The 11,069-nt window shown below is 40.4% G+C and overlaps 1 protein-coding gene across 2 annotated transcripts; it reads right to left on the bottom strand.

Moving 5' to 3' along the window:
* Positions 1-604: 604 nt before the first annotated feature.
* Positions 605-9,580, bottom strand: LOC133914928 (uncharacterized). 2 transcript variants are annotated; one of them, XM_062357888.1, is made up of 19 exons: positions 9,297-9,580; positions 8,545-8,648; positions 7,918-8,004; positions 7,758-7,833; positions 7,564-7,638; positions 7,378-7,431; positions 7,036-7,095; positions 6,839-6,955; positions 5,223-5,317; positions 4,779-4,981; positions 4,535-4,632; positions 3,281-3,384; positions 3,039-3,201; positions 2,825-2,947; positions 2,647-2,729; positions 2,414-2,555; positions 2,120-2,149; positions 1,778-1,848; positions 605-1,682 (listed from the first exon to the last, which is right to left on the bottom strand). In XM_062357888.1, exons 1-19 carry the CDS (start codon positions 9,333-9,335, stop codon positions 1,094-1,096), a joined length of 2,313 nt encoding a protein of 770 aa, XP_062213872.1. In that variant the 5' UTR covers positions 9,336-9,580; the 3' UTR covers positions 605-1,093. The 2 variants fall into 2 exon arrangements, with proteins under 2 accessions (XP_062213872.1, XP_062213880.1); XM_062357896.1 differs by having other exon boundaries at positions 605-1,679; positions 9,297-9,578.
* Between the last annotated feature and the right edge of the window lie 1,489 nt (positions 9,581-11,069).

Below are 11,069 nucleotides of genomic sequence, written 5' to 3'. Positions count from 1 at the left end.
GTAACTTCCATTTTAGTTTTCCACGTGTTGTTTTTAAAATAATAATTTTAAAAAGCTAAAAACATCTGCTATGGGAGAGGGCTTGTACGGGAGGAAGGAGCAGAGTAGGTAGAGGCAGAGGAGCAAGAGTGGTGGTGGAAAGGAGTAATAACGTTCACCAGGAGAGAAAAAAAAAATGAGCTTGGTGCGCACCGAGTCAACGGGAGTGACAGGTCCGACGTTTTTCGTTTCCTCTCGGACGTTCTAGCGGAAGTATTTCCTTCAACGAAATCTTCTTGTTCAACAAAAAACATTCTTACAGTTAGCACTTAATGACCATACAAGTATTGAACTTTGTGTTGCTGTATTGGATATGGCGTATTTTTCGAAGAGATCCTCGGTGGGCATTTGTGTGTTCCTGTCAAAGGTTAATAACCAACCGGTAACTGGCTTCAAATTCAAAAATTAACCAGACACTGGTTGCTCCTGTGATTGTCAGCTGAAAGTTGCTCCTTCCGTGAAAAATACCAATGTAAAAAATACTAGTAGCATCGCATCAGCTATTGTCTTCGAACCTTACAATGTCGAGATATTGACGATTACGTTGATCGAGAGTTACTAAGAATTCTATACAAAGGAGCACAAATCTTTATCAAAAAAAAACATGTTCAAGTTGAAGAGACGCGTGTAGAGTCTGAAATAAAACTACTACAATGGCTAAACTAGAAATAATATCACATCTCATATTATAGTTCCAAAGTTAACCTAAAGAACGAGAAGACTCCGTAGCCAAAACCAGTTGCCACCCAAAGAATGTTCTTTCAGGTATCATATACCATTTCATGAAGACTGCCACCAAAGCACATGAACTGGTGGGTAAATTTCAAAAAAATATTGACCTGTTTCTGATGAGATGACAGCGTGCGTTTGTCGATGGTGCCCATTTGTACAGTGACAGGCCACGGTGGATGGCAGAATAATAATACACTTGCTTATTGTACAGCAGTTTGCTTCAGAGTGTTCCGTGGCTGCTGAGCACATGAAGCAAGATGATTGCTTGCCTACAGAGGGATCTGACAAATGATTGCTCTGGTCAGCTCAGTCCATCAGACATTCACTCGTTTGCTTTGACTGCATCAGTTTTCGTTGCATCAACATCCTCGGCGGGAAATTCCTTTACTCGTTGCTGCACATCAGTGTCATGGGCGACTTGTTCAGAAGATAATTCCGAGTTGGCAGGCTCACTGCCATTAACACCAGGATCTGGCGAGGCTTCAGGGACAGGGTTGTCCAAATCAGATGAGCCTGCCGGTTCCTCTATTGTTCTCGCTGCCTCTGTCTCAACTGATGGGGCCGAAGATTCTGCTGCTGCGTAGGCAGCTTCATCTGTACCTACTTCAGTACCACCATTAGAAACATTTGGATGACGTTCCACCCCCTCTGTATCTTCTAATTGCTCATCCTCAGTACTACAATTTGGCTGCTCAGTACATTCTGCTACATCTTTTGCCTCCTCCGTAGGGCCATTTCCAAGACACACTGTTTCCATTTGATCATCAGTGCTACCATCATCAGTTTCCTCAGTCTCTAGGGAAGTCTCCCCAGAATTAGGTGATGATGAAGGAACAGAGGCAGCTAAACGGTCATTGGTACCTCTCTCTCCATCAAATGTGAACCAATTTGAATTTGTAAAGAGGGAGCTGCTTATAAACACATAGGTACATAATTTATCAGCCATCACCTAAAGAAAAGAAGGGTTACAAAATAGTTACAAAATCATTTTAAGATAGCAAATTACCCGTCCTGGTCATCTCCGAGACGTAGGGAAGATATTACCACCTCAGCTGACTCGTCATCAAAATACACATCCTGAAAGGGGAGAATGAAGAAAAAACAGTCCACTAAGATGCAAGAAGCTCAACCTCTACCTGGTGAAAATCAATATACATGTCTATTTTCTCATTCATTAAACTATGAAAATTGTCAAATTTACCAAAAAAACATATATTATTTGTCTCTTCTTTCAACATAAAGTTGACTGCATTGAACATTTTCATGTTTGGAAAATTGCAGCAAACATCTAATCACATGCATGCTACAATCAACTGAAAAGAATAAGCAATGAACAAACATGTTTTACCTCATCATCCCGTTCAAGTGATCCTTGCGCCTGCATTCGCAAAACAAACATGTATCATCAATATGTAGCAGGACCCTGGAATGTGTACATATACAAGAAAATCGAAAAGCAAAACATGAAATTAAATCATCATACAGACAATCAGCCATGCCAACAGAGTAGAGACTTGCAAGGGAACTGATCTTTCCCACTTGTATGATAATGGGACCCTCATGTTAAAAACAACAGCACTGGGATGTAAATATGTTGACAGTGATGAACTATCAGATCTAAGAACTTAGCACATTCACACACCTCTTCAATGTCATCATTGCTGTATATCCCATATCGGAATGCCTGGCTCAAGTTATTAGCAAGAGCTGCCACATCATAATCCCTGTCTCTGAAGTCATCATCATCACTATCCCTACCACGGTCATGCAGTGATGTTGGGCGCCTGTCCACAACAAAGCATGTGCAGCAATGTTTTAGATAAATGAAAGCAATCCATACTACATGGCATACAAAACAAAGAAAAGAGAACGTACCCACAAGCCCAATGATAAACATTCTCCACCTCATTGCGCTTGACCAGCACATTCACTTGCCATTCAACCCACTTGCTATTTTCCTAATAAAAAAACAACGCAATATCGTGAGTAGAAAACCATTGATATCTTGATTCTTGCAAACCAAAGATTGTTGGGTACAAAAAGGAAAAATAACCTGCAAGAGAGTCTGGATTGTGTTATTACTGTTTCCCAGCTGAATAAGCTTATTAGCTATTCTTGTCATGTGACCAACGTTACCAATTCTTGGAGGAGTTTTTTCTTCCGAGGGCGCCGTAGGCTGAGCATAGAAGACATAAAAAATAGGAAAAGGGAATTCTATCTCTTGTATCATGTCAAAAACACAAAGTCACGACCTATAAATTGCTTACCCCATTAGACTCTGTTGACAAAGAAGCTCTTTCCGCAGCAAGAATCTTACCAACAATGTCACATTCATTAAGAACATGCTCAATAAGTTCAATTCTTTTACCCTCCAGGCAAGAAACAATGATATTCTCAACATGATGATGCAAAAAGTTGTTATATGGGTACCTGTGTTTCAAGAATTATATGAAAGGGCATTCAACCAGAGAAACAAAACAAATTAAAACAAAAGAACATCCGCACTTACTCGAAGAACAAATCAATGGATCGCTTTATTGCTGATGTCCTTATTAGCTCCTTTTCAGCAGTTTCACTACCAATTGTCAGCAACACAGAAATGAATTCTACAATCTGAAAAGTAAAAGGTAAATCCAACTTAGCACCAAAATTAGCAAGAAAAATGGCCACGAGATAATAAAATTGCCAAATTGAAAACAAATAGAATGTCATCGGGCAGAAAACAAACTGTACATGATGTCATCAGGACTTGGCATTTAGGGGCCTGTTTGGTTGGTGTCCTGGCATCAACCTACCCGATCAAGACACTGCCGGGATTTTTGCTGGAGATATGTTTGGTTGGCAGTCTGGAGATGCACAGCGTTATTAGCTTGACCTAGGCGACCAAAATCAGCCACCTGAGCTCCAGGCAGCACCACACCAGTGACAGCTCCATAATCTTGCTTACCACATTAATACATCGTCTGCCGATGCAAGCTGCTGTCAAGTGCAGTCCAGCATCTCTGCTCTGTGGAGCCACAACAGCAATGGCTATTTCTGTGTAAAGCTACACCACCACCCCACACACAGATTCCTTTGTCTCCATGAAGTTGCTTCAGGTGCCACTCTTGCTGCCACCCATCGCGGTATGAAGCTGTGCCCCTCGCTCAATGCTTTCTAGTCTACAGATTGGGGGATCCTGATCTTCCTTTTTTGTGTTCAACTATTCAAGGCTTAGGCAAGAGGTGTATGTAGAGGAGAAAAGGATGGATCGGATGGTAGTATGGATAGGCACGGATGGCTGTATAATTTGATAAAATATTTAAAGAAGTTAGTATAGTTTATTCTTTTCTATTTTGTGAGGAGTACTACTTATTTCTTAAAGCATTTCTACTGACCTTTGTTAGAGTAGTTAAAAAGCATAAAATACTATCCATCAAGGAGTAATTTATAAGCTTCCTCAGGCAAAGAGCACCAACCAGACAAGTTGATCTCAGGCATGCCTGGTCAATCATCGGAATCTCCATTATCTCTCAAGCACACTTAATTCTTAGGCACGCTACTAAGGTCACCAACCAAACAAACCCAACATCTCGCCCACAGTAGTCTCCAGACAACCATAGCAAAACTATGGTACCTACACCTAGATAAGTCTATGATAACTAAAAACATTTAATACATAAATCCATACATACAAGAATTGAGCTCATGCAACAAAAAAGGGTCACCGAGAAAGATGTTCAGATGGTTTATTTTAAATGGCCATTGCTGCATCATCCTGTACCTTCAGACGATGTTTTCCAAGAGGTGGGTGTAAACATCCATATGTTGTAGGCAAAACGTTTTCAGCACCAGAAGTGTCCAATAACATCAGCAGGTTGCCTAAAAAATTATGTCAGTCATACCAATAATTGAAAAACTAGCAATGGGAGTAGTATCTAGCACATGATTTACTAAGGCCTTGAATTAAAAAAGTGAGAAGAATTTTCCAAACCAAAAAAAATGTGCAGAAAATATCCAACACTCACCTAGACTCTCAAGCATACCATCAACTGTCTCCGGACTGGCAGTGACCAAGGCCCCGTGACTTAAGTTGCTTCTGAATGCTTGATAGGATGCCGATGCTAATCTTTTTGGATCCAGCAAAGATATGCACACTGACAATGAATGAACCAGAACAGATTTGGGTCTTGATTCTTCAAGAGCGTGACAGAACAACCTCCCAACAAAACTGAAATTTCATAGAACATAACAATGAAAGATTTAAGTGGTGATAAAGAAAGAACAATAACAACAAATGACCTACTTTTACAGGGTGAGAATTCTCAAGTATATGGTTAGACTTCATTTTAGACCTCTTTCTAACTCATGGAGCATCCTTCACAGAGTAAACTACACAAAACATGTACTTGGTTTCTTGGCAAAGTTTCCAATTAAATCACAACTATATAGCAAAGTAAGAAGATGAAGACCTTGGGCTGCATATCTTTGCAGCAAGAGACGGAGGTGCACATCGAGTTACTGCACAGAGAATTTCCGCAGCGTTGGCATGCACTTCAGGAGAATCCTGCTCGCCAAAAAAAAAACACAACATAAACTTTTTTCTAGGAAACATCTATATCAAAGGTTCCATATTACCCCCTCAAGTATCACAAGTCTGATTTTCACCACCAACTATGAAACGGGGTATAATATCTCCCAACATTCAGTTCCAGCACAAGATAACCTCCTAATACTACCACCTGGTCTTGCTTCTCATGTGACGAGCTATTAGCAAATACGCTGACTAAATGCGGTATTCCATTTTGCTGATCCAGAAAATAGAACAAGAGAATTTCCCCTCTTCTACTGTTCCACCTCTCCCTATCTCCCAGCTGCCAGCAAAGTTGAACCCATTGCAGCTGACTGCTGCTCACCACAAACCTTAGGAGCTACTGAGCTATGCAAGCAACCTTTTCTCCGCTACACACCCTAGCTCCTCTGAGCCAGCATCAGCAAGCATGGTCAAGTTGGACTGGATGTGACAACAGAAAATAATGGCCAGGCGGAGATGATGGTGCTGCCCAGAGTCAATGGCATGGTTTGCTGTACATACTTCAAGGTTCACCTCAGCTTCATCCGATTGCAGCAGCAAGTGAATGAGGTGAGCGGTGAGCTGGTCAACTTAAACTTACCTAAGGACTTGTGAGCAGTTGAGATGAGAAGCGAATGAGAGGGGAGGATGTCGATTTGAGAAGAAATGGTAGTGGTTTATGGTTGATGAGCTGCAAGGTGTGTGAGGGAAAGAGAGGAACAAAGCAGATTGGGAAGTGAGAGGACAGTGGACGGATTGATTTTAAAATATTTATTTGTTGACTTATCATTAGAAATGTCCAAGTTAATGCTAGTGTATTCCCACATGGCAAGACAGCCTACAAATTGTTTCAAAAATTGGAAGCCCGCCAAGGGATCACTCTCCTATCCATAGCTCACCTAATTGATAATTAGGTGTTGCCCCACCTAGCACCTGGCCTGGTGCTTTCTGAAACACTGCATATAAAACTATCTTAGGAATGAAGGTTGCGTAAGTTTTAGAAGTTTGGGAGGGAAGCCACAAGCCTCAACCTCACATTGGATATTTATTTTCCGGACTGCAATGTTTGCAGTGTTATACAGGTAGTACCTCTGTTATTTATGTTGTATAACTGAGCTAGTTTCTCTGCTGTTTATGTCACAAAGGATCAAAGGTAGGAATATCTTAAATGGAGCCAAATGATTTTTTGCCACCGCCAAGAAATGGCTTCGCTTATTTTCCACTCTGGTCCACAGTCATTGACTCAGATGGTCCCATATTTCATGGACATGAGAGGCATCATAATCAAAAGATCAATCTTTTCAGTGGCAAATCATCAATATATTCATCTGAAATACATGCTAAGTCTAAATGTTACAGATCAACCAATAGCTTAAATAAGAATATCTGTCTGCAATTTCTTCTCAAGAAATTACAAGAAGAAAGATGTTGTGACCTAAAATGACAGCTCAACAAATAACTACATTTCCACATTGCTTAAATATACTTCTGGGCAGTAAAGCTTTGGTAACTTACCGATGAGCTAAACTTATCAGCAATCATTTCAAGGACATCTGTATTTTCTAACCACTGCAATGTATCACTATAGTTTGAATATATGGTCTCATCAGCGCCAATCAGTCGTATCAGCACCTGAAGAATTCCAGGGATAGCATCAGACAAATACACCCAACAAAATATTAATCTGCAAATAATTCTTGATGACAGCTTACCTCCATTACTGATGTGATGCCAATTAGGTCAACAAGCTGTGCAACTATCTCTGGATGCCCCTATAAAAAATTAACAAAGTCATAAATCAATTGAAATGCTCAACAGATATACAAGCTTGTAGCATAAACGCCTTGCAAGTGTAACACAATTTTTTCTTAAAAAGTTGTCTCACAGGAAATAGTAAAGAACAAAGGTAAACAGAGTGAAGATTAGATTGCTTTGGTTAGCCAAACTATACAGATGTTTACAAAAAAATGGGGGAAAAGATTGACAATAGGCTTTGTCTTGTTAAATGTAATTAATAAATTATCATCTATTTATAAAAGAATGATGAGGAATACCTGAACATAACTCATAAGAGGGGCAGTCTTCCGCAGCATCAAACATATTACCACCTAAAATGAATAAATAATTGGACTAAATTCAGCCTCAGCATAAAAACTACAGAATGAAGTCTAACCCCCAAATCACAACATCTGCAAGGGACTTAAACACGAATTTATGTGATGCTAAACAAATTAAATTACCTTACTGAAGTAACCAGATAATAATGTGCTATGCGGATGATCAGGTTTCACAAATGAGAAAAGCAAGTCCATTAGCTGCAACACAGAAAGGGAGAAAGGCAAAATAACATGAGCCACAATGAATGTAATAATCTACAAATAAAAGTATCACAAGCGAGCACTTTAAAGAGCATATATATGACGAGAATGCTAACCTCTTCATCCTCTACTAGGGTCCTCAAAATGACATCAATTTCACAAGTAAATATTTCACAAGCAATAAAAGGGAACCTACAAGGAAGTGAGAAAAGTTTGAGGTGGAAAGTTCAGCCTTTTACACAAAATGACAACAAACATCAGTGACCAATGTCATACTTGAAAGAGCGTTTTTTTTCGGCATCCTCTGGAACTTCTTCCACAACATAACGAAGCAATTGTTCCACCTGGGCCTTGTCACGCAAGCTACATATAAAAATTTCAATCATTATATGTAGGGGGGAAGTACAAATGAATACTACATATTGTAATGCTCAAGAAATGAAACCCAATACAAGTTTCCACTATACTAGGTCGTCCATCAGGAAAACGTGATGTGCATCCATTAGGTTTGATAATATGAATAACCAGTATATTTTTGACCAACAGACAAAAAGATCGCTTCTTTGCAGATGAATACAAACAAAACCAGAAAAGCGCTAATATATAAAACAGTGCCAAAAGCCAAAACAGAACTAACGGAAGTACATTTTTATGTGCATACAAGTGAGCAGCCTTGTCTTCCCTACGGGTGGGATTTAAACTTTGCAGATGCAGAAAACATTAAGTGCAGAAACAAACACAATTATCTAATAAGGTATACTTAATGATTGTTTTTGCTAATAGGCAATTCATTTGTCTCTGCATCGATTGCAGTGAATGTCTCACAAGTGAAACCATACGGAGTGGATTAAACATATCCCCAATGTGACAGAAACTAGTAACAGAAATCCATAAGAAAATTACAAGTTTATGAGTCGCGAATTCAGTGCTTTGCACTCCTGAATAATTTCATCCTCATCAAGAAGCTCTTCCAATGTAAAATTTTCTTTGTCCAGAATTGTATCCACCTGAAACAATAAAACAAAAGTTAGCCAAGTGAAGAAGAACTTCTATTGCATAATACATAAGAAAATAACATATGACCTCGAAGCGAATTGAGAGCTATTTACAGTGATTGCATACCAAATGAGCATCAAAATGGAATTAGAAATGTCACATCATTTTACTCAAATATGCAGCAGCCCTATATGATGAGAACTGCAGCAATCCTCATCCATATATCAAACAAAACCAATACAATCCCAGTAACTGAAATGAGGGTATTGCCATTAATAGAACTACAAAATATTTGAGGGGGTTCCATTAACAGAAGTACAGAAGAAGAAGAAAAAAAGGAAAAAAAGAGGGAAGAGGCAGTTACAAAAGTACACATTCTAACACACCATACAAATCCTTTCTGCAACAGCACCAGTGCCCTATACTCCACCACGAACATGCCCGAAAAATATCCAAACCCAGCGAGCATTACGACCCCAGTGGCCGCGGTCTGAATCCAATCCACCGACACCAATCCAAACAAGCAAACAGACAAACGGGTCCACAGCCACACCCGCAGCTCGCAGCCACAGCGCCGCCCACACACGCACGCACGCAACCTGAGAGAGCAAGCAGCGAGTGAAGAGGAGGAGGAGATACGAGCGGGAAGGGGAACTCACGGGCGAGGCCGCGGAGAGGCCGGTCATGCGCCAGAACATGGCGGAGGAGGAGGAGGCGGCGGCGGATCTAGGGTTTGTGGCGCCGGGGAGCGCGAATCCACGGGCGGGTCCGCGCGAATCCGGGCGGCGGCCGCCGAACTGCGGAGGGTAGGGCGCGGCGGATCGGGGGGGCAGCCGAGCGGATCGAATTGGGATCGCGAGGTGGGGGGAGGGAGGGAGGGAGGCGCACGAGAGGATGGAAAAGGAGCACGCTTTTCTATTTGTGCTCCCTTCCTTCGTTTGGGTAACTTCGATTTGGGTTTGGGGAGACACTGCGGGCGCTGTTACTTTCGTCGGGGCAAGCTGTGGAGTGAATGATTTGGCGACTCCATGTTTTGCTTCTATTTTTTTATTTTTTTTAGTGAAAAACTGGTTTTTTTTTTAGGTGAAAAACTGCTTTTTTGCGTGGAAAGAAAAACTGGTTTTTTTTTTCGCGGAAAGAAAAACTGGTTTTGAAGTACCAATTGCTTATAGTTCTACAACTACGTGTGAGAGAGAAGAGCATGTAAACATAGATCAGCAGGTGTAAGGGTGTGTTTGATTAGAGGTATGTATGGGCTAAGTTAAAATTTGGTTTAATCTAGCTAATTTGGTCTCTATTTGGTTGAAAGTCAAAATTTGGTCTGTTTCATCAAAATTTGGTTTTGCGGGTCTACAGTACACAAAGGAGCTGGGCCATTCAACGGACGAATCGGCCGCTCGGGATTTTGGCTCGGACGCTTGGGCAGCCAGTTAGACCATCTCCAACCATATTCTCTTCGTTTCGTTCCCTTCCTGATTCCCTTCCCCGTTCTCATTCTCTTTATTTCCTCTCATCTCCAACAGCTTCCCCTCGAGGGGAATCGTGAAGGGAATAGAGAGATAATCCCGTCCTGAAGGGAATGACTCTGGGAATCCCGTTGTGACGAGAACCGTGAAGGAAAACTGTTAGAGCGCTGAAGGGAACAAAAATCCCGTCGTGAAGGGATTCTGGTCCCTGAAGGGAAACCGTTGAAAATGGTCTTATGACGTGTCAAGCTATGAATAGATGCATTAAATATATTGCTTTTTGGATTATCAAGTTTCTAATAATAATATTTGCTAAACTATAAACCTAATTAATAATTTGTTTAAATAATTATATTTTTTGTAATTAAATCTACAAATCAAGATACATACTGACTAGATTTTGATGCTAAAAAAATTAGTTACATGTAGACCTTCACATGTCATACTCACAATTTTTAAAAATTTTAGCATGACTATAATCCAAACGTCCTCTTCTTATCTTAATTTTGCCACTATACTAACTTCAGTTTGATCACAAACCAAACAAATATCTTTTCTATCATATTTTGAAACTGCTCTAATTTTATCCGTAACCAAAATTTAACTAGCCTTATTGACGCCATCAACCAAACACGTTCTGAACGCCAACAATACTTTTGTCAGCCTACTCCATAGGTCATTGGGTTTTTCTTAGTGTGCATGATTAGCAGGGTATCTTCTAACCGTGTTTTGTTTTAGATCCGATGTAATTGCATCCAGCATAGTTACCTCACTATATGATCTGCCTGAACAAGTGAAATATTTTGTTTGTCGCATAACGTTGCAATCACTCTATCTTATTTCGAATTCATCGCTTTCATGTCACGTGTAGTTGGACGGTGACGTTGCTTCATCTCCTTTGTCATCACTTCCTTCTCCCGCCGTCACGTGCTATCAACGTAGGCATATGCAAGTATTAAATTTGTT

The sequence above is a fragment of the Phragmites australis genome, chromosome 1 (genome assembly GCF_958298935.1).
Source record: "Phragmites australis chromosome 1, lpPhrAust1.1, whole genome shotgun sequence".
In the NCBI taxonomy this organism is placed as follows: Eukaryota; Viridiplantae; Streptophyta; class Magnoliopsida; order Poales; family Poaceae; genus Phragmites; species Phragmites australis.
The sequence above is the reverse complement of the archived record's forward strand: the minus strand, read 5'-3'. Positions and strand labels throughout refer to the sequence as shown.

What these genes read in the sequence shown, in the direction of transcription:
- LOC133914928 (XM_062357888.1), bottom strand. Translation starts at nt 9,335, where the DNA reads ATGTTCTGGCGCATGACCGGCCTCTCCGCGGCCTCGCCC. An exon ending in TCCATTGATTTGTTCTTCGA is followed by an intron (nt 3,202 to 3,280) that starts GTAAGTGCGGAT and finishes CTTGAAACACAG; the next exon opens with GTACCCATATAACAACTTTT. An exon ending in GTTTATCATTGGGCTTGTGG is followed by an intron (nt 2,556 to 2,646) that starts GTACGTTCTCTT and finishes TGTTGTGGACAG; the next exon opens with GCGCCCAACATCACTGCATG.